Here is a 24,421-nt window from a genome sequence, read left to right on the forward strand (position 1 = left end):
GACGCAACAAAGACACGACGACGATGTCCGTCACAAACGTCACTTTATTTTGCCTATATGTACATGATGATATTCCCTTATTGCACCTAATGATTTAAATGATGGGGATTTAATCATGTCGAACGTATATACATGGTTGAAACGTTGAAACGCGCGCAGCGCGTTGGTACCCTGACTGAAAAAAAATGATACGAGAGGAATCGTAGAACTGTGGCAGCCCGGTACTACTCGGCTTCATGGATTATAAAATAAAAAGGAAAAAGTCTCTCTCTTATATTTTAACTCTCGCGGAAGTTACAAAAGAGCTCACGTAAATAGGTAGATAGGGTAGGTAGGTGGGTGGGTAGATCGGTCGGTCGGTCGGTAGGTAAATATGTAGATAAAATACCTTGAAATATAAGAACACATGGTACTTTCGTCGAACATGAGGGATCGAGTTAAAGATCAAGTCGTGATTTCGTTTCGATCGATAACGCTGTAGCGTCTTTGCACTTTTTTGCCTTCTTTGAGTTCGTGCGTTACAAACCGAAAGTCCCGACGAAGTCGTTCGAATAAAAGAACGCTTCGATTCGCCGAAATCGGAATCGTACCGAGGCAACTCGATCGCATCGACCAGCTAGTCGATATTCCTACCTAGTGAGCTGTGTGTGTGATTGTGTATGTGTATATATCGCTCAAGCGATGATCTCAGAGGTCTGATAATCAGAAGAAGGTATTCTTGTCCTTCGGTTGATTTATTTTTTTCTTATTTTACTATTAGAAGAGCACTCCACCTGAAAACATCGCCCTCAATGAACACATTTATATTCATGGACGCTCATTGCTCGTTCCGAGCGATCCAGGAAGCGTATTCTTTTATTGTTCTTAAGTTAGAAATTCAGCGTGATCGACGTTTCGGTTTTCTCTAATAGAGTTAATTACATAGGCCACATGTCCAAGCAGTCTTGAACTTTCTAGGCAATGTTTTCAGGTCGGGAGAACAGGAGAACGCGTTGCCGAGTGCAAGACGAGAAATGTCCCTTCTTCTTCTTCTTCGATGTCGCCCGTCTAGATAAATTTGATTGACGTTCCGATATACAATGATGACAGGCAAAACGGGAACGAGGCGAGAGTCGGATTTTAGGATTAGAAACTCTTTGTTCATCAGCTCGTTCGATTTGCTCTAGTAACACCTGCTCGTCATTAAGCAATTACCTTCTCTCGTGCTGAGTCATTATGTGTTTTTCTCTTTCCCGAAACGTGCGAATCCGTCTCGACCTCGGTGTCGCCCGTTTATTCGGTCGCTTTATATTATGTACTTTTGCTATACGTATAAAGCTCACCGGTTCTACTTGAATTTACATTACCGTTCCAGTTCTCTCTCGTTTCAGGTAAATTTACACACGCTGTTCGCTTCGTATATACATGGATCAACTGTATGTGTATATATGTATATATCTCTATATAGTATAGCGTAAAAATCATCGTATAGATGCGACGCAAACGCGAAATATCGAGAAAGTCGAGGATGTATGCCTAACGCGCAAATACAAACATCGAATTCGATCGTTTTTAACGACAACAATTAACGTACATGGACTTCAGAGACAGATGACCGCAAGTAATCCGCTCGTTTGCGAAACAACCTGTATCGTAATTTATGTATCACATTTGTCGCTTAGAATTCGCTGGATTCTATCACAAAAGGGACTCGCGAGTACTCGGCGCGAGTGTACTCGCGTGCGAGAGCGAACAAGGCGGGAACGCGATTTTGCTTGGCCCAATAACGGCGGTGTTTCCTCGAATCTACGATGCTTTAGCCAATAGAGTGTATAATATCGTCACTTGCGTCGTCAGGTTGCCTCCGAAATTGTTGGCGGAGAGTTGACCAAAGTTATGACCACCGCTTCAGGGAGAACTCCTCTTAATTACTCATTTTCATCGTTCAGCGCTCGGACCTTGAGTTGTCTCAAGACTAGAGTGGACTCGACCTCATTCGAGCTTTGGCCATTCAACGCCAAATTGTACAACGCTGAACAAGAGGGAGATCAACCACGGGGAGGAGGGGGGGCCTAGGACAGACTTTGGTGCGCTCTCCTCCGCATTAATTCCACCGAGAACGATTATTACTCTCATCCGATTGTGTATTGGTACTTGCTATCTTCGAAGTACTTGCTATCTTATATTCTAGGCCGTCTTCACCGGCGAAAAGGAGAGGGATCGGGATCATCCTTGGCCGCGTCGTGTCTGCGATGCGAGGTTCGGGAATCGACTGTTATTTTATAATCCGCAGTTTGGAAATCCTACTCTCGCGACTCGAGTCGCGAACTCGAATCTGGGGTGAAGCGCGCGCACGCACGCGCGCGCGTGAGTGTATATGTGTTCGTATATGTATGTTGTGTGTGTGATTCAGCTGCCGTTAAGACACATTGACCGCCGAGGTGTGCATACATTTATGCGTGGTATGTACGCACAGCCCTTAATTTGCCTTTTCTTTTTCCCTTTTAAATACGAATTTCTCGCTCGAACGTTATTTCCTTGAATACAGATTCACGCGATCTTCACACATTTCGCGCCTCGTACGTGACATATAAAATAACACGACGCCGATATCTCCTATACGCGAGTAACGCGGGACAGCTGGCTGCCCCGCGCGAACACAGCCAATGTGTCGCGGAAAGAACGAGAAAAACACGAAGAAAAAGGGGAGAGGAAAAGAGAGAAGGAAAAAAGTCATACAGCTCCTCCTCCGTCTTTTGATGACCACCGCCTCTCGACTGGAGGACTCGGCGACGACCCGACGGCGGCCGTCGGCATGAGAAAAAAAGCACCAGGCTGATGATGCGGGAGTGACGACGCGGTTGCGCGTGGAATAATAATTCCCCTCCCACGAGGGAGTCAGTCTTGTCGAGGATTGGTAGGTAGCTCTGGTACGACTTGGTCCTGGCACGCGAAGGACCTGCCGGCCGCGCATATCCGCAGCGGCTTCGACAGCCAGGGATGCAGCGGCACGTCCTCGGCATACGGCCGCTCGGACGGCTCCTTCCTCAGCAGCGAACGGATCAGGCACTTGGCGCGCGGACTCAGGCCCTCCGGCACCGCGAACAGGCCACGCGAGATCTTGGCGAAGAGAGACGCGTGCTCGGCATCGTTGAAGGGATAACGGCCGACGAGCATTGTGTAGAGCAGCACGCCCAGCGACCAGATGTCCGCCGCCTTGCCGGAATAGGCGCGTCCCGAGCGCAGCACTTCCGGCGCTACGTAAGCCGGACAGCCCCTGCGGTCGGTCAACTTGTCGTCGTCGTTCTCCACGATCACCGCGTCCTCCAGGCTCTCCAGGCGGAGCCGCGTTCTGCAATGGGAGAGAGAGAGAGAGAAAACAATTATGTCGTCGTCGATACGAGAGCTGTCTCGGCGCGCTTTCGTAAGCTGTTTATCGAACGGAATACGCTTGTTGCTACCATATAGCGAGACGCGATGACCCATGTGCTCGCTTTAGCACCCTTGCAACACACTTCGCGGCGTTGGCGATTAGCGCAAGAATATCTGATCGCTCGCGAGAAAGCCGGGAAGCGAACCGATGAGATTCTGCGCGACTCTAAGTCTCTTCCTTTTCTTCTTTTTTAGCTGAACTAGTTCCGCCGCATTGGTTTAAGAAATTTACGCACACTGGGGCTTGAGAATTTAATATACACGCTTCATACGCTTCAACGTGTAAGCAAATTTCTTCAACTAGTATCATTAGTTCAGCTGAAATGAATAGACCATATGTTAGCGCGCGCACACACGAACGTGTTTATTATCATCCGGACAAGAGAGCTGATCCGTGGTAATATTGTTAGAAAGATAGTGGTTATAATACTACAAGAAAAAAAACTCGACAAATTTGTGCTAGGGCACGATGAATTTTAAAAGATCTCCGGAAATTCTTAACTAGAAGAAGCTTTATTATAATGTTCAGAAAACGTCTTAACGAGAGTTGTAAGAACATACAATAAAAAATAGGGAATTACATTTAAAGAATTTAACTTGACCTTATCTCCTGACCTTGGCTATGCCATTTACGGTTAAACTAATAAGATCAGTAAATAGATAGATCTGATAGGATCAGTAAATAGATCTTTTTAAACCCTATAACTTTTATTCGATTATAATTTAAAGTATAGGAGAAGATAATGCATTAATTCTAAACAGGAAGAAATCAACAATTTCGTATGACTTAAGAAAATAATTCTATATGTATATGTGGGATAATTCAAAATTTAATAACTGTGGACTATATAATTTCTCGTTCGAGTCAATTTGATCCACAAATGCCAAACCAGAGAAAAATTTTCGAGAAGAGCCACGGAGCGCACGAAGCTCGAAATCTTGACGGAGACGATTTTTTCCCCCGTCGCCGTGTGTAATTCGTTCCGCGTGTTTTAAGTATATGTTGTACCAAGCCCTTTATTCGTTGCCGAGCGACGTGGCTGCCGAGCGAGAGCCTGCGTGCGAGAGGAGTTCGTGAAACGAAGTCGCGGATATCTCCGTTCGTTCGCAACCTTTTACGTGCGCGCTCGAAGGTAAGGTATTTCAATTTAGCAAGAGGACACTGCGATTGAGCCATCGCCGTCGTCGCTATAGCCTCGATCGTTCGCCAGTCTTGGTAGCACGAAATAACGAGTCTTAGTAGCACGAAATAACCGAAGCATGGAGGAGAAGAAAGAGAAGATGGAGAAAAATGAGGAAGAGAAGGAGAGGAGGAAGAGGAGGAGAAAAGGAGGAGGAGGAGAGAGCACGGTGGCCGGTCGTGACTCTGCTGCGTCTGTTGATCAACCTGCAACGCGGAAACCCGCGCGACCGCGTGCGTAATATTCTTGGCTCTTAGGTAACTTTGGAGCTCTCGATACGAGTTTCCCGATCACCCACGATATTTGTAACGCAATGGCGTAACTGGCGCGAGAAAACGGACGGAGTTGTTTTCGGGCGAGAGCGCGTCGCCGCCGCCGCCTCCTGGAGGTACACACATTTCTCTATTTATAAATCATTTCGGACGAACACACGACGCGCACATATAGTTCAGTGTACGATATACAATCTGCGAGAGACACATTAGAATTATCTCAGATAACAGTCTTATCATTTGTCGTGAAATTAGCTGTTATATTTCCCCGCTCACAGTATAGCGAAACAGTGGAGAAAGTAACCTCTTATAAGCCAGCAGGACCAAATCAGCAGAATTAAACCGGACTTTTTCAAATATTTAATACTTATTTCGTACTAATTTGTACTGATAATAAAATAAAAATTTTGTACCGCTTGCCGTTTTGAAAGGGAGGAAAAAAGAACGGCGCTGCTAGCTTGATATTGAGTTAGCAGGACCACGTAGGAAAAAAAAAGTAAAAATGCAAAGTATTGAATTTGTACTAATGTTTTCTTTTTTTATCCTTTTTTCTTCTATGTGATCCTGCTAGCTTAATACAGTAGGACCTCTTTGGAGTGAAAGCTTCGGGACCAAAATTTATTATAGAGAGGTCGCTTAGCTCCGCCCAAAGTAGGACCGTATCTAGCGTTCTGTAATTTTGTAGTTATCTCTAATCTTCATCGTATTTTAATGCATAGCTTAAAACGCGAATGTATTTTATATACAGGGTGTCCCAAATTAATCTCCTTTCGCATTATGCTCGAACGCGCGATAGCGCCTGACGCGAATAAAAAATCTCCCGATGAAAGTCACCAGGATCAAGACTTAACCCGGATACCATGGAACCGGGTGGAATCATCGGGCGTCACGAAGTTGGATCTTTCGTGAACACACGTCACGCGAGAGAGTCGTTACACGATCTTGACAATCCGAACGAACGAGCGAGCGAACGAACGAATGTCAATGGCCTCTCTCACGAGAGCAGATGAATCAAACGGACGCAATAACACGTTAGACCGTTCATGATGAACCAAATGCGAGTTCGTCCGCTCGCTTGTTTGTTGAGACAGAGAGAAAGAGAGAGAAAGAGAGGGACCGCAGCTTTCTTCGCAAACTTTCACCGGGTCGTCGGCCACGATATCGCCGGGTTCAAGAACCTCGGCTCCGCCGCTGCGGAAGCTAGACCGCGGATTCTAAACGCGATGATTTCTTCGACAGATCTAAGATCGCGAAATACATTGTCATGGGATATCCAAAAGTCCGCTGATCCTCGAATGGTCCCTTCTTTGTGAGCTTACGGTTCTCCACTCGGAACCCAATAGTTGCCTAAGTGCGATTAGCTAACTTTTGTTTCCGCCGTCGATGTTATAATTATAGGGCCGCAATTCTCGTGGAAGGAGAGCAACAGCGGCAACGATATCTTGGCTGACGACAGTCACGGAAGTCATTAATCACCATCGGCTGTGTTCGTGGACGCAATTATGGATTCTTAAGAGCCTCGAAGTAGTATGCAAATTTTGGATCGCTCTTCCGTTTGCTGATATCCATAAACAATTTCAGCTATGACTTATAGCTGGTCGAATAAAAAAAAACGAAAAAAAGAACAGGTATTTCTCGGTAGTTGCGAAATATTCAGAAAACTAGTCGGTTGTGGAACGGATTCGCCACGGATATTCGGATAGTCTCAGCTTTTTGAATTTATTGCGGCTTTAGGAATAAAGTTCTATCTTTCCTTCCTCCATGCGAAGAATCGAACGAGATCGGCGGTTTACTTGGGGATCGTTAACCTCTCACGAACTACGATCTTGATTGAATTCGGCGCCGAACCGGACTGCCAGCGACGTTGTGAAACGCGTGCGCGGCGTAGGGAGAAATCCGGTTGCACGGGCCCAAATTATGCTTTTCACCGTGGACGAGCGAACCACACACATGTATATAGCACGTACGTTGTATACATGCCCGCACAATGTGCGTTTCTGCCGAGACGCGCGTGATGTATTCAGCAATTACCATAGGTCGAACTACCATACGAAGGAACATCCGGGAAAAGGCTGATTTGATCGCTTAATTCGTCCATTGTCGGCCAATCGGAAGAAAGAGAAACGCGAATGCGTGAGATTCGCTATGAATTCGTCAACGTAATCGCTCTAAATTTAACGAACCAACAAAAAAAAACCAATAATCACTGATCGCTCGCTAATCGCCGTGTTTTCTGAACACAGTCATTATTTCAATCTTCTTCTATAATATAAAGCCCATATCAGACTACTGACTGAAGGCCGATCTGATTAGCGATTACGACTGTCAACTCTTGAAGGGCCCATCATAGTGAAATGTCGTGTAACTAGTCTATTGTAATTGGTCCATTAAGAATTGGCAGTCGTAATATGCAGTCGGGTCGGCCTTCATAGTCAGCAGTTTGATATAGGCTTAAAGTAGATTGATCAATTCAAACAAATAGTCTGTTCTTTTTAGTTGTACCAGTTCAGCAGTACAGCTGAAAAGAACAGACCAAAGGAAACAAAGCCGAAATTTGTTGATTCGTTGAAATTTAATCTCCAATCCCTAATCTGATACGGGCTTAACGCATAAGTCCATATTATTTCATTTATTTTATCGAAAAGTGAGTTCAAAATATGGACCACATCACTTTAGATCACTTTTAGATGAGATAATATATTTTTTTATCTAAGATGAAGATGTATTTATTCCATCTAGATAAAAATAAAAATGATCTGTTCATTCATCTAGATGATTATTTACATAATTTATCTAAATATCAACAAACACTGAGAACACCTCATATCGTCTCGGACGATTTTGCCCTACGGCAACAGCCAGCGGTGGTGGCGGCAAAACGAGCCACGATTCGTTCACGCGCGCGCGTTTCTTAATTAAACTACGTTTCAAAATCACGCGGTGGCGGCGGCAGCAGCAGCAGCAACGACTCAGCCGATGAACCAATATGCTTTTCTGTCTTGCAACATTCCCCGGACTCTCCTTATTCTACGTTGCGCACGCGACTGGGAGCAGCTCGCCGAGCGGCAGGAATGTGGATTGGCCAACAACGACATACGAGTCGATCTCTCGATCGCCGACACCGGCACGACACGCACGCCCGTCTGGCTCACGGCTGCTTGTTGTGTTATTATTGTTCATGTACTTGCTCGGTTGTTCGTTCGGCTGACTGTTGCCTGCGCATGTTGCAGTGACAGTGGGTGCGTCGCGTATCATACCGCCGGATAGTCACGCCGAGATAACGTCGCGTATGAGCGAGCCGCTCGCAAATATACACCCTAAATCACGACGTGGTCCAATGGAATTGCGGGCGAGGGACAATGAACGTGAGAAAATAGGCAGATACAGCTCGTAACTCGCGAGAATTGATTATCGTTTGTTCCTCACACGAGGTGGTGTATTCGATACATCTGTCTTTGAGAGTTTGACAAGACTCGAGCTCATATGAGTGTATTTTAATTTGATCCAATTTGGAAAGTTTAATTCTAATTTCATCCGATTTTAATTGTATCTTCAATTTCAGTGCGTTTTCAGTAAGCATTTTTTTCAAAAACTATGGAACTTTTCCAATGGTTTTGAAATACAAATGAAAAAAAAATCTCATACTGAATATAACTTTCTTATATATTATGCATTTATTGCTTTAGTGCTAATAAAAATTTGAAAAGTTAATTATATTTAAATAATAATAAAAAAAAAGAATAATAAAATATGTTTTAGTTGGATTTATTTATTATTACATAGATTTATTCATACAATAGTACCTTTGCAAACGATGGCAAGTAATATAACGTGATTGATCCAGTTACAATTGCCTATCGCAGCTCAAAAGCGTAACGAATAATCCCATCTTTCTGATGTTGTCATAAACATGTAATAGAAGTAATTTCTCGTTTTCCGTAACTTTTGAAAGTAAAGTAAAGAGCGATTCTACGCGGAAAAAGATGTGGCTTACTTGATAACGAATAAACCAAATGCGTTTCCGTTAAAAGAAACAGAATTTTTGGTTTTTTATGAATCAAATTCGTTCCTTACAATTACAGAAATTCTGTTTCCATCAACCAAAACACGTTTACTTTGTTCATTTTGTCAGGTAAATTCAATCAAACCTTTTTTTGTAGGATTGCTCTTTATATTACTTTCATTCGAGGAAAATCGAGGAAACAGTGTTACTATATGTTATTAAAATGCGTCGGCCGAGCGATTCGACTTCAGTTAAAAAGACTTGTTTTCAAGACCCATATTTGATACACTATAAATCGCATTCTGATATATTCCGCGCGCGAATGAGATACGCATTCTCCCTTTTCCCATAATAGACCGCGCGCCAAGCCAGATCCGCGACGAATTAGTTCATAATCGTTTCATTTCCATATTCGCTCATACTTCTTTTTCAGCGCCGAGAACAGAGAGAGGTCACCCGACGAGAAAAACACCCACAACAGCAATCGATTTCCCCTTCACTTGGAAAAGCAGACACGAACTCTGCACGCGTGCTATTGATACCTTCGCTTCAATCCAAAAGACGTATATCATCTATTCGCTTTTCATGCGACTTGCGAAAAAGAATGCGTTCGGAATTTCTCTTGAGCTTCCACGAGGTACGAGGTGAAAAAAAAAATTTTTCAAATAGCAAAAAAATATAAGAAAAATATATCGCGTCTTCTCAGCTTTGTAAAAACCAAGTTCTAAAGTGATACAAATTTTGTATTTGTCTCCTATTTATATCTCACGCAATTGTAAATTCGGCAAAGACAATTGGTGAGAATCATCTGTTCCCATTCTCGTCCTTACATGCCAGAAAATTTCTCTCGAAATTATACGATTTTCATTCTTATATATAACCCGTAAGGTTGAAAATCACACAAGTGACTCTAATTAGAATATAATAGGATTATAATGACTCTAATTATAATGATTTTGACCTTATTATTCGTACACAACGTAAGGCTGAAAATCGTGTAATTTTCGATCTACGGTATAACATATACGACGCCGACTGTACATCTCACTAGTTAACGGTTCAATAAATAGAAATATGAATCCTCGGAACGATGAATAAACGACTGTGTCGCTACGTACCTCGCTTCGTCAGCGAAAACGAACTTCCGGAGCTTGAGATCCCTCAACACAACCCCGTATTCATGACACTTCGCCACAGCCCTGGCAGCCTGCCGGAAGAGCCGCCTCGCCTCCGGCTCGCGTAATCTCCTGCGTGCCCTTACGTAGGCGTGCAAGTCGCCGTGATGGCCCTCCAAGAGGAGATAGCGCCGGCCTCCGGGCGCCTCCACGACACCGGCTACACCACTCGCAGCGCCGGTGCCCTCCAGACGAAGGTGGGCCTGCAGCAACGCCTCGCAACCTTTGTCGCCCACGGTCAACGCCTGCAATCAATCCGGAAATGCAATTTACAACAAAAGCGCGATCCCAGCGCGTCGTCGTTATCCACGAATCGAGGGTGCGCCGGCGGAAGGCGCACCGAAAGTTTATTATAGAAGTATCGGTGAACGGATAGCGGGTGTTTTGATCTATAATTAATGATCATTAGCAGCCGATATTCTGTTTTGGATCAGAGCGAAATGAACCATTATTTGCCAATCTCTTCGATTATTTTTTTATTATTCTGAGCAGATATTAAAGATACATTTTGGCGTATTCGGATGAAAGTCATTAAGATATATGGCCTTGATTTCTCACCTCGTCATATGATACCGATCAGGATCGATGTTCGAGACTGATAAAATTGCGTTCGCTCGCTAGACAGCGGCAGGGACTGATGTCAGTTTTCCTAATCGTATTCTAATTAATGATCGGGTTACAGATATTGAATCAGCTCAATGCGCGAAGTTATATTTACCTATAATTATACGACAACCCTATAATTAAATTGATGTAACTCGGACTCCGTGTAATCTACGACATAATTTGCGATAAAGCTGAGTGGATAAAAAAGAAGAATCTAATTAACATCGACAAATTATGAAAACTGTAAACGAGACGGATACTACTTCGAGAACTTCGTTATTAGTTCGGCTGTTCATCTCATTCTGGCTCGTGTCGAAATCTGACACCGTTTCAACATTTGAGTCTCATTAGTTTAATAAGAGCACCGGTATGCATTCTTTACGAAATCATCTCTCCCCCTACCGCCCTGATCGGCTTGATTGCCGCTTTTGTAATGCCCCCGACACAGAAAAAGCGGTATTCCACTGAAAAGTATCGAGTATTCGTTCGGATATTTTTTTCCAGGTTTCACGAGCAAACTTCACGACCTTATCCGATTTCGTTGAATAAAATCATGAGTATACAGGGTATCCCAAATCTCGGTTCTTGGGATGCGCAGGTAGAATGAATGAAAAGTTATGTGCCATTTTGCAAAATTCACGATAGTTAATGAGGAATTAATTATTTTGTCCAATGACAAAATTCCTCATTAACTATTGTGAATTTCGCAAAATGATATATGACTTTTCTGGTCAGTTTCACCCGTTCAACCTGCACAACGCGGGAAATGAGTTTAGGACACCCTGTATACAATAAGTTGATCAAAACGCTCACTACGAAGCGTGTTTTATTCGTGCACCATCCGCCCTTGAACCCCTTCGCTATCGATGAGACTGTTGCATTATAGTCAATCCAGATCAACGCTCGCGACCTCTGCGTTCTCCGACCGGCGATTGTGACAGACTGAACTAATCGCGATCGCTAATATCCTTCTTTACTTTTTCGAAATCACAGACTCTTACACGGCTTGCGAAAGCGCGGATCACGTGACGCTTTCGCGTAATTGTCAATTATATTAATTATAAAACAGCGATGGGGTTCTAGAAGGGATTATGAATAACGAACAGTGAGGCAAGACGCGTGTGTATGTGTCGGAGGAGGCAAGGCGATGTGGTGAGGTTGCGAGTGCACGAAGTAACAGCCTTGTATTTGTTCGCAGCGCGATGATGTAAACGACTCATTGTATAACAAGTGGAGATTATAAAATATTAATGAAAACATGGCAAGAGAGTACGTGTTTCGTATCATGCGTTTGTTAATCTTCTTTGTTAATCTCATGGGACATTTCCATTTGCGATTCTTAAGAGAAAAGAAAAATGGAATATCGAGATTCGGTATAATACCAGACGACAATATCGATCGCGAACCCGAAATCGAAGGTCTCGGATAAACGCAAATTAGGGAAAATGCAATGCGAAGTAAATATTAACCCTTTTAGTGCCGGGAGCCGATATATCGGCTCCTGCTACACCGGCGAGAAGTGCCAGAGCCGATATATCGGCCCGCACCTTGTAGCGCTTTACTATTCGCATTGCGAGAGATCTCTATCAAAATAAATTTAAAATACGTTATAAATAGTCTAATTTCATTACGAGAGAATTAAAATAAATAATTTTTAAATATTGCTTTTCGTTTGGTTTTTATGAGCCTTTTACCAAATCCTAGTAAAATCGGCCGGTTATCTTCGCATAAGCACCTCTTTTTCGCCCGGCACTAAAAGGGTTAAAGATGATTATGAAATCTCTACTTTTTGTTCAATTTTATAACCTGTTAGAAAACAACAGAAATAATCAGCCAATTTACCCTTTTAGCTTCTGTCTCTCCTATGACTTAACCCTTTTAGTGCCGGGCGAAAAAGAGGTGCTTATGCGAAGATAACCGGCCGATTTTACTAGGATTTGGTAAAAGGCTCATAAAAACCAAACGAAAAGCAATATTTAAAAATTATTTATTTTAATTCTCTCGTAATGAAATTAGACTATTTATAACGTATTTTAAATTTATTTTGATAGAGATCTCTCGCAATGCGAATAGTAAAGCGCTACAAGGTGCGGGCCGATATATCGGCTCTGGCACTTCTCGCCGGTGTAGCAGGAGCCGATATATCGGCTCCCGGCACTAAAAGGGTTAACATATTTAAAGTCTTTACTTATTCGATTCTATAATCTGTTAGAAAAAAGCAGATATAATCGATTAGCCATCGTCAATTAAACGTCGAAGTAACATGTAGTCATAAACTTGCACAATTAATTCAACTTTGGTTATTTCCCTTATATATATATTTTTTTTTTACAAAAACAATATACCGAATATGCCGAATTCTGTTGATCTATTATTTTTTTCCCCGGTCTACAATTCAGTGTGTTATTTATACAACATTACGTGTTACCGGTTTAAAGACGGTATATTGTTCTTTCAATAAAAGATGTACAATTGAAATGAACAACAAACATAATTAAATTGCATATATTATCACAGGCCCGTAATCCGAAAGTTTAATTGAATCAAAGCATTTATTTTTATTTTGGCCGCATCTTTTTCTTACAGATGACTACTCCCTTCTTAGCCATATGTCAAGATTAATAATTCCCACAGAACTTGGGACGTTGGTACTGACCTTGGCAACGAGTTGCTGACCGCTCTGTACATCTAAGCAACGATAAAGAGCGCTACCCTCTGCCGGACCAAGAAGTAGAAATCGATCCCCTAGTATGGTCGGTCCACCGTGAAGGTCGTGGGGCACCGGTTCGCAGCTCGGAAAAACCACCGTCGACACCGTGCTGGTCTCGTCGCTGGTCGGCTGCTGCTGATGATGAATATCTTGACTGTTCGGGCTGACCAAGAATTTACCATTGTTGGCGCGCGCTTGCAGATGCAGTGGATGCTGTCTGGCCACTCTCATGTTGCGCCGTCTCGACACACCGAGCTGTTACACGAGTATCGCGTGCGCGCACGGTACACCCGATATATGCACAGATTCACTACTGATGGTATCTCCTTGGTGTCCCTTCTGTGACTCGCGAATTCGCAATATGATTTCGCGTTGAACACACTTCGCGTCACTTGTACTTAACACTGGATATCAGATTGAGTACCGTCATCGGATGGTATACGTGCGCTTGTATATGTATGTATACATAAGGTACGAGACGGTTTCACACGACGGTTTGGCTCCTCTAAGCTCTACGTACGTTAACTATAGTTAGAAATATCACTTGTGCTATCGGGCCCGCGCAGTGTCGTTTCTTCGCAGTGTCGGCTGCGACGGGTCCTTGGACGGAGAGAGATCTTCGTGGGTAACCAATCAGTCAGTCGCTCTCGAGAGCTAATCCTGTAACATGAATGAACGGAACAGGTGATATTCCACGGCTACGTTTCAGGCGAAGTTGCATCGTTTCTAATTGCGTGCTTTCAACTTGTATTGAACACTGAGAGAAATCTCCTACTGAAATTATAGTCATTTTCGGCCTTACTATATCTTCTTCAGATTTTAATCCAAAAAGAGAATAGTAGTAAAAATGTGCATATTGTCACTACTGATGCTTTTGTAATTTTCTTATTGATGCATCAGTTGATCTAATAGAGATACGCGAATAATAGAAAGAGGTATATAAATGTTCATTCATGAAAAAAAAAAAAAACATAATACGTTTTCAGTTAAATGTGGAGGCGTAAGAAAATACAAAAAGTTTGTAAAATCATTTTTATATATTTTGGTTATAGATTTTCCTTAAAATATGATAAAACAGCATAGCGTACATCTCTCGCATTCTCATTTATACATTGCTTTTACATTTACGCAAAATCTATATGTACAAGAAATACAAAAAGAATAGCATGATTGTATCAGCGTTTAAGTAACATAACATTTTGAGAATTACTTCTAAGTTATTGACATTTATCAATTTCGTCATCAACTTTAGCATCCCCTTAAGAAGCAGACTACGAATTACGTAGAGCTGTAAAAAATTATTTCGCCATACTAATGGTTACAATTTCTTTCTTTAGTTTTAATTCAACGTCGCAAGCCTATTGGAATGTTCTCAGGTCTAATCGCGATAAAATTGCGCGCGTAACTTTGCCCCTCTCGCGTCGCAATCGTGTCTAGAGAATGAGAAGAAATATTTTATATTCCTTCTTGGTAATCCGCGCAGGTGGCCCTGGCCAAAATAACAGAAGAGGCATGGCGGCACTTACACTACAATTACGCCTACGTGTTACATACACGCCCAAACGCGACCCGGCGACGATAGTTCCGTTCGTAAAGTCCATAATATGATTCACGGACAATTTCAAAAGACGGCGTTTCGACATTCTCGCCTCGTGGCGCAATTTCAACAGATGAGAAGGGGATATCGTAAGGTCAGGGATATCGCTTGGAGACAGTGACGACGGCAGGTTTTCAGCCGCCCTGAGTCAATTTCCGGTCGTTTGCTTTGCGTTAATTAGCAATCGCCTGCTTATCGTAATGTATTCTATCAGCAATCATACGCGCGTCGACATCTTTTTTTTCGTCTCTTTTCTTTCTCGTGTGGATTCCTGCGCGGTGGAAAACAAGATAAATACGTGTCGTATTTGCGTCGGATATTCATATAATTAATGTAAGGCGGAATGATGCAAATTTTGCGGAAATTGCGCAGGGAATCAACAGACGTAACGTCGGCGAGAATAAGAAGGCACGTTCGGACATGAGCAAAAATCGCGTCGTGACGCGTTCGCATCAGTCAAAACAAAAATCCACCACCGCCCCCGTGACGAAAATTCTCAATAAAAAATCTCAGAGCATCTCTGAGTTACAGAACAACGTGGCGCAGACATCAATCACTCTTGTTTCGTTCGCGTGGATGTCCGAAGAAACGGTACTGCAGGCTGAAGAAGAACGGAGTCCCTTGAATACAGAGTCTGGATAATATTTGGTTTTGAAGCAAAGTGACCTCGATAACTTTCATTTATTTATAAGTGGGGATTCTAATTATTGTGAGATAAACTACAACGTATAAATAATTATAGCGAATATGCACATTATATTAATTTGCTTAGAGAGATTTATTATATATCATTAGACATTTATTTTTTATATTTATTTACTCTAAACAAGTAAGAATGTGTATTATAGTTTAAATTTATTGAATTAGAGCTAAGCAAAAAAAATATACAGCAGTACTGTGAAGTATAAAAATGACATAATAATCTTTTTATCGATCCTTAGATCTATTAGTGTTCTAAATTTTATCTTTTTGCAGAAAATACAACTGATTAGTTAGTTGGTTCTTTCCACGCATGTAGTACTCGAAGTGGGCATATGACAACAATTGGTTCTGCCATTTTGCTACAAAGTAAATCGGAGTTAGTGAAAAACACCATAATTGTACCAGATTCTGTATTCAAGGAGATTTAAAGAAGAAAGTAACCCCGTTGACGCGCGGAAAAAATTACGTCACGGTTTTATGAACGATCGCGTGCATGTATGAAGAAAGTCTCGATGCGGGCGATGGACATTAAACGAAATTATTAGGTGTACAACTCAATGTTTGACCCTTACATTTAATCAACTACATCATCTATTCAAATTTAAATTTTTCCCCGCTGCATAGTTGTTTTAAAGCGCCTTCAGCTTTAAAATGAGGTATATAAGTTGACAGTGCTGCTGAGATAACTTCAAAAAACAGTAGTGAAAACGATGTCGTTCAAAAAGCAGGATTTGGGATACTGCCCCCTTTTCGTATTACAACTGAAAAAAAATGCCGCCGAGGTTAAGGAATTTGCTTAGCCTTAAGATGAAAATGCTATATCTTATAACATATAAAAAGTGGTTTCAAAAGTTTCGGAATGGCAATTTCAATCTCCGGGATGAAGAACGCCTTGGACAACCGAAGAAAGTTAAAGACGAAGAATTGGAAGTTTTTGGGAGAAAATCCTTACCAAACTCAATCAGAGCTTGCAAATGCACTTGCAGTGACCCAACAAGCCATTTCGAAACGTTTACACAAGCTTGGTAAGATTCAAAAGGCGGGTCGTTGGGTTCCGCATGTGCTGAGTTCTGAAAACAGAGAAAAACGACATGGCTATATCCGTGCTATCAAAATTCCCTGCTATCAAAAGAAGGACTTTTTGCACAAAATAGTGACTGATGATGAAAAACTTTATGACAATCCCAAGAGGCGAAAATCGTGGATTTATCCGGGTGAACCGTCGACCAGTACCGCAAAACCAAATATTCGCAAAAAACCAAAAAAGACGCAAAAAAAGTGTTGTGTATTTGGTGGTACCAGAAAGGTTGTTATTTACTATGAGTTGTTCAAACCAGTATAACTATCAACTCTGAGCGTTAACAGCAGCAATTGATTAGATTGAGTGACGCACTTGAAGGAAAAAATCTTTTATCGGGCGCTGGAAAGAGGAAGGTTTGTTGTACGACGATGCGCGGCCGCACACGGCGAAAACAACCTTGGAAGTCATTTCCGATATAGGTTGGGAAATTTTCCCTCACGCGGCGTATTCTCCAGACTTCGCCCATTCGGATTACCATTTTTCCGATCTCTGCAACATCACCTGGTTGATTCCCACTTCAAGTCTCCCGAGAAAGTCGACAAAAACATCGATGACTTTATCAACTCGAAACTACCATCCTTCTTTTGAAGCGAATTTCGCCAGTCATCCGAAAGATGGCAGAAATATGTTGAAAATAACGGAGACTATTTCGAAAATTGAAAGATTATGTCTTTTTTTCTGTAAAAAAAAAATCCTTTAAAAAGGTCGAGAATTAAGCTGTATATCTAATATTTGCGAAAGGAAAATATTCGCGCATTACCGTGGCCGTCGTCGCGAATAATGTTCGAGATCGCCTGAAATAGCAACGACAACAGCGATTCGTTCGCTCTGACTCACGCTGTAATTTTATCGTAAACGCTTCTCCTCCTCCCTGCTCTCTTTTGCTTTCCTTTCTTTGCGCCCCGCCACCACCGATAAATGTCGATGACACGCTGTTGATCCATACTGTTTACAAAACAATGTATACCCGCCCTCGCCGCATTGACGAAATCCATATTCAGTGCACGGGAAATGAGTATGGGAAACCGCATCGATGAGAAAATCGAAATCAAATTATAATAGAGCTGTCAAGTGCAACTCATACGCGCGCGCGCACACATAGATAATACATAGATGCGTTCATTCAGCTTTTTCGCGTCTAAAACACACTATCGGTCGCTTGAGCTTATGCCGCAAAAGTAGCCGCATCTCGTCGTCTTGCGAGATGGAGCACGCGAACGTAGATTTCGCGCTCGAATAGAACACAAAAGTGCGAATAGAAGACATTTTCCCCTCGTGTCGGGCGTCGTCGATTTTTGTGCTGTGAAATTCGATCGAACAGGTAGACGGGCGTGAGGCCTCGGACTTTCGACTTCGTGCGAAAAAATAGAGAATCCGTTCGGCTCCGGCATCATATGACGAAAAGAGCAAATAGAAGTAAAAGGCAAAAAAAAACGAGTAAAAAAGTCGCGAAATCGAACAAAAGTCGCGTTGTTAAATGTCAAAATCGACTTCTCTGCGTCGCCCCTTGGCACGAGCGCTTGCGCTATACATTCTCATTCGCATAATTGTCTGTTGCCGATTCAAGATATGCAAATATCGCGTCGTCGTCCTTGAGGAAGCTCCTCGAAGCGTACAGCCGGCATGCCGCGCGTTCGTTTTTACACGACGACTCGTATCGTCGCGGAGAAGCGCGCGTGTATGCGCACGACGTCTTCCTTCGATCCCGCGACGCACCGAATTTTCAATCGCATGCCATGAAAATTCACCGATCCCGCGGTAATCGCATTGTACGATTACATCAGAAACGAGAAATTCCGTCCCCACGATGTATGTTGGGGAAAAATGATTTTCTCGCATACCTTGATTCTACGTATGATAAGGAATGTTTGCAAAAAAAAAAACGCCACCTCTTTTCTTGGCATGCGTGATAATGCGCGATAAATAAAAGCGAAATAACAGCATTTATGATAATTTATGCGAACGGTGAAAGAACTGGATTAGCGTGGCTGCGGTCGTTGGTCTCTTTAATAGGTACTGCGAGCGGGAGGGGACATTTTCCTCGAAGGGAGGGTCACATACATCGTCGAGGAACAGTATGGTGAGTTGGCAACGATAATTAACGCCTCGACGATAACAAGCAACGAAGTCTCATCCAAAGACGGGCATTTTACCGATTAAATTGCTAGTGACGAAATATTACAGCCGACCTTGAGTGTGTGCAACCAATCGATGTTTGCTCGATGGAATATCGAGAGGCAGGAAGTGTGAACTACGTGAATATTCGACCTTGTCTCTACGCGTGATTCGTAATCATCGGAGATGCGATCCGGCAACAGGATTTCGAACGAAAGAGAACATGATTAACTTGCGGCACAATTGGTAGTATACTTTCTTTCTAAATGTTTTGCAGTGAAATTTCACTCGAAAAATGGAATAATAGCCATAGTCACGCAAATTGGAGTGACTTTTTATTCTTATAGATCGAGTTCTTTTACTCCATAGATAAATAACGACTGATATCAACATAAATTTTTCAAATACAATATAAATGGGATCGATTAAATGACATACAATTGAAAAGATCACAGATAAAATTATTAATATTTTAAGAATACTGGTATAAAAAAAATATTAACTTTCAAAGCTCTCAATGGCGTGTCAAAAAATATAAATTTGCAAAATTTACTCTTTTTCAAGTGTAATATTTACTTTAATCGAGTAACTCTCGTTAAAAGTGAAATGTCAATCTATTCCGGGCAGCAATATTTTCACTATCGTTTGAAATGAATTTTCATTCGCTTGAAGTGAGGTTTCACCCCAAGAGATTCCGAGAGTTCCTTGATGATCGCGAAGCTCCATTTTTTTACACTATCGTTCAGAAGTTTGAAGCACCCTGTAATTTCGTGATAAAAAAAACTTGACAATGACGACACAACTTTGTATCGCAACACGTAGCTATAATTAATTTATAAAAGGGAGAACACTTGTAAGTAGAAATATCCGAGAAACGAAAAATGTCGCACAAAGGAATACAGGCGATAGCTGGAGGAATTGCAAGATACTCTACACTTCTGAGCGGTAGTATATGTGACAAAAAATTCGTCGTACCCAGTACACACTGGGCCGCTCCCATTGTCACCATGACTCTGCTCAATTTTAGTTCTTACAACGTGATATGATCGTAACTTGGTTAATCGGAACTACCTGATATCGCGAATAATCTCCCGTCGATCGAAACATCATTCGTCTCGTGATCGTCCACGAGCCGCTGTTTTCGTATTATCACATCGTCCGAGAATCATACGCCATTCACGTGGCAGATGCCAACCGGTGATACTCGCCGCGACTCTGTCGTCATTGTGATATCTTCTACGTACTTGCGCAAAACTCGACAACACCAACACAACCGTACCAACTCGAAGCTCCAAAGATCAGGGCTGTACAACGCGATCTACTGCGCCCTTCTCCTCTTCCCTCTCTCAGCCTGCTTGTCGGTCTCTTCTTCGCGAGGTACAGAGATTGATCTCGTTCGAAATGATCGAGAGTATGGCGGACTCGCTTCTCGTCAGATGATTTATTTAAGGCGGAAAGGGACAGTTCTATCTGCGATCACGTGGATATCTTGATATTCGAAGATCAACGCCATATCGGCAGGTGAACAGACGTCAAGCATTTGATTAAAGCATCTTCCAGATATTTCTCGATAACGCAACGTCGATGATATTTTGCAACCGCTGGCAGCTACGATTTTTAATTAAATTCGGATATCGCAAGTACTCGAAGAAAAAAAAGAAGCGTAACTAATAATCACACGTCCCACCCGTTTACTTTGACTTGAGGAAATAAATAATTAAAGAGTGTAACAAATTATCGCACGGAAAAAAACTCAGTTTCTGTGGTTGAATAAGATAATAAGATAAAAAGTTGGTGACAAGGAACACTGAGAAAAAAATGTTTAGTATTTGTAACTACAATTACATAAATGAAAGAATCATAGTCAGAACCATTTTTCCATAGTGTTAGTATGTATACAGACATATTAAAATAAAATGCAGCAGCGTCTTTGATGATAGATTTCGAAATTATATGATGTTCCTTTTCAATTTATTATACCGGTAATTTCGCAAATTGACACCGGATTTTCCGGCACGCTATTTTTTTAAACGAGATTTCGGAGTTTGATTTTAACAGTTAAATAATATTTTACAGCGCAATTTGTATCCTGGCTTGAGTTTTCCTTTCTTCGCAGAACGATCTGCAAAAGTTCGCAGTAACTTACAGAAGTTCGAGTAACTGCAGAACTTTTGTACGAAGCAGATATTATCTTTGGTTGATAACTCTAAACGCAATATTGAAATAAGAAAGAGAAATTCAATTCTTAAGCTTTTTTCATTTTCGGCATAAAATTAACTTGAGCTATATTAACGTATGTATTATCATCATACAATCCCTCCTTCGAAGAGGAGAAAAATCGAGAAGACAAAAATGACTCACTCCGAAGGCAATGAAAAATATGTTGCCACTCGGAGGGTTAAGGTGGCCATTCTATAATTGAATCAAAAAGCGATTTTCTTCCAAACCATGCTCTCTTGAAATAGAATATTTATGATTTAATCAATTATCTTCGTTTATACATGCCGCACTTTGAACTTTATGCCGTCTGAGAAAACATACGCTGTAAATTATTTAACTGTTAAAATTAAACTCAGAAACCTCGTTTAAGAAAATAGTCGTAATGTTCTGGTGTTCACGGGGTATATACAAAATATATATAGGGAATATATACAAGTGGAGAACCAAAGAGGTGGTAGCGATACGCACGACGAAGTGACGCAATCCTCAATGTGTGTTAAAGAATGCTTCTAAATTTATCACTCGTAAAAAAGAAAAAAAGAAACAATATGTAAAAAAAAACGAAGCAGCGACACAATTCGTGCATAAAATGAGGACTGCGCAGTATTCGCCCGTTGTTTTCCCCGCCACTCGAATTACATCGCATCGACGGCTTCCCCGATGGCTTTCCCGACGGCATTTTCTTTTGTACAAAATCGATCGATATCAGGATAGGGATGTTGAATCGTCGAACGTTCCGTCGACAAATTCTCGCTCGATCAAACTGTCGTCGCGGGAGAATCGAGAGATACTCTCTGAGACCGGCGACGATGGAGCGCAGCCGAGTCGGTCGGTAGTCGATGTAACCGGCAGGTGCGCGCAAACCCGGGGCACTGTCGAGGTCTTCCCCACCTCGCGTCCCGCGTTCTCTCAATGAAACGCGTATCTGACGAAATCATGAGCTCGGAATTAGTAAAGTGTTGCGTTCGACGCTGCTGCCATCGTCGCTGTTACCAGCGCTCGTCGTCATCGTTGTCACCGGCGTGTGTGTCGAAACTACACACGATATACCCCCGGCATAAACGCATACGTGAGCCGTCGACTGTCGACTGCAGATATCCTTCGGTAAGGTCAAAATGGCGGAGTTTCACCGCGTGGTTGTCGTGCGCGCGGCGATATTGCGGGCGTCAGTTTGCATTAATAGCGCGCAACAAATGTGACGCAAGCTCACGAAATAAATTACCCAATACCGTTTCGACGTCGCTCCCTCTCTCTCTCCGGCTCTGTCGTACGCATATTCCATTCCACTTTGTTCGCACGCCTCTTATCACGAAAATCTATCCCAATTGCAAAGTCAAGCGATCATATCACTAAACCGTTCGAAATTGGAAACGTAATTTCGATGCGAGACGCGATTTCCAGACTATCAGAGATAAGGAGAGACGGAGCCGACCTCATGACGGGCCGCGCGCGTGTTTCTCATTGTCGGCCATCAACAATGAGATTATTTTCGTGTAGCCACGCGCGACGCCGGATGTAAAATCGCTGAGGTCACACCGTGCCTGCGTCAAATCACTCATTCAGCGTAAACACTCATTCACCGTGAAACGGTATATGTGCTGACTCGGTGGGAATAAATAACGGAAAGGGGGAGGGGAGAGAGGAATCACCGCGCGATATTCTCGTGTATATACAATGGCTATAGTTTGTTTCGGACGTTGTCGGAAGCATCGTTTTGTCTCTTTTCGGCGTGTAATGGGCAATGAAAACGTTTTCGGCACGAAACGAATTTAATCGATACACCTGAGCTGGTCTTCGAAACTAAGAAACCAATGATACAAATCAACAAAGCATTAATCGACCGAGCACCGATTCGCTGAGAAATTCCCTTCCTTACTCCCCCTTCCCCCAAAATGTTTCCGGAACGCTCAACAACGTGAGATCGTTTCGAGCGGAGCGCACGTCGCTCGCGAATCCAGCGAGACTATCCCGGCGGATGTATTTCCAGCGACCTTCGCTATCTGCGGCAGGCTTTGTCAGAAAAAGGATTATAATCCAGATCCGCGGTATCGTTACGAAACACACGAAAAAGACCATGACGTCGTGCACGCTCGACACGCGCGTCTATTAACGATCGACATCCCGGAGCGGGAAAAACGGTCCGCGCGGCAGCGGTAATCAATTTGTTCGCGGACGACGCGCTGTCGAGATTGGCGTAACGAATCGACGATTTTCACGGACGATTCCTCCTCCTTACACTCGCGATTTTCATTTCGCCGGCCGTCTCTTTTCTCTTTCACAACGTCAGTTTCGTCAGATGACACGGAGCGGTACTCACTGTCGGGTCTTCTCAAATTCATCTTCAGATACTGTACGCTTCACCGAACCTGTTCGTTTCAGCTGAACTAGTGCTACTGTACTGGAACTTCGTTTCCCTTCAGTTCAACGCTATATATATATTGTACATTTGTATCATTCTAAAGGTAAAATCTGCAATCCCGGCCTAAAACGCACAACCTATTGGCTAGAAAAGCAAATCTTAAGATGACTATGAACAGCATCCATCGAATATCGTCGCTGCGGACGTATGGCATTGCGGTACTTGGTGCAAAACGCGCTTATCGACGCGACAAGATATGTACGGTCATCGGAATCGTGCGGACTCATGATCGTCGTCACGAGATTTCGTCGGTTTCCACGCTCGCACGTTAGCGCATGCGCGTGCGCGGAAATTAATAATAAACCACGATCAGGTCGGATTAGTTGTCGCAACCGGTAGATATATATCGACATCGCAATAATGAACACTGCACTTTGCACTGGAATCGCGCGACGTACACACACGGCAGGCAGAAACGATGACGATCAACGATGTCAGCGTACACACGAGCATTCCGAGCTGCGTTATCGTCACATTTTCACGATGAAAACGGTTACCCCGCGATCAATAATGCGTTTCCTATGAGATTCGGACAGGAAATCCGGAGGACTCTCCCCAAGCAACCAGCCGCCCGTCGGGCGTCTTTCTTTGGCGCGTCCGCGACGCTTCGCAGAGCGGCGTCGACTAACTTCGGCATTGCACAATACGGCACATCTCGGTCGGCAGAGAGTTACCTTCAAATTGTCCTTCGTCGTTGTCGCCGTGCGTTCCTGAATCGGTGGGTAGGTTGATGGACGATTGGACGTCCGCGGGCGGCACCGCGATCGAGGTGGGTCGAGTCGCGGTCGGGAATCTTCAATTCACTCGTCACCACTTAGTCACAACACGACGCGGTGTTGCTGCTTCGACCGGATGTGATCGCAAGTTTGACGTCTCCGGATACGATAAGCGAAGAAGATCGGACGAAGAAAGAGAGAGAGCGCGCGCGA

The 24,421-nt window shown here is 42.9% G+C and overlaps 1 protein-coding gene across 3 annotated transcripts; it reads right to left on the bottom strand.

Annotated features, from left to right (window-relative positions):
* Positions 1-26: 26 nt before the first annotated feature.
* On the bottom strand, positions 27-24,253 carry LOC106745681 (tribbles homolog 2). 3 transcript variants are annotated; one of them, XM_014621502.1, is made up of 5 exons: positions 19,925-20,583; positions 16,610-16,727; positions 13,305-14,018; positions 9,986-10,287; positions 27-3,331 (listed from the first exon to the last, which is right to left on the bottom strand). In XM_014621502.1, the coding sequence occupies exons 3-5, from the start codon at positions 13,587-13,589 to the stop codon at positions 2,878-2,880; spliced, it is 1,041 nt and encodes a 346-aa protein (XP_014476988.1). In that variant the 5' UTR covers positions 13,590-14,018; positions 16,610-16,727; positions 19,925-20,583; the 3' UTR covers positions 27-2,877. The 3 variants fall into 3 exon arrangements, with proteins under 3 accessions (XP_014476988.1, XP_014476987.1, XP_014476989.1); XM_014621501.1 differs by lacking the exons at positions 16,610-16,727; positions 19,925-20,583 and adding an exon at positions 24,167-24,253; XM_014621503.1 differs by lacking the exons at positions 16,610-16,727; positions 19,925-20,583 and adding an exon at positions 21,713-21,791.
* Positions 24,254-24,421: the final 168 nt, after the last annotated feature.

The sequence above is a fragment of the Dinoponera quadriceps genome, unplaced genomic scaffold, assembly GCF_001313825.1.
Source record: "Dinoponera quadriceps isolate SergipeBrazil2010 unplaced genomic scaffold, ASM131382v1 scaffold1441, whole genome shotgun sequence".
NCBI lineage: Eukaryota > Metazoa > Arthropoda > Insecta > Hymenoptera > Formicidae > Dinoponera > Dinoponera quadriceps.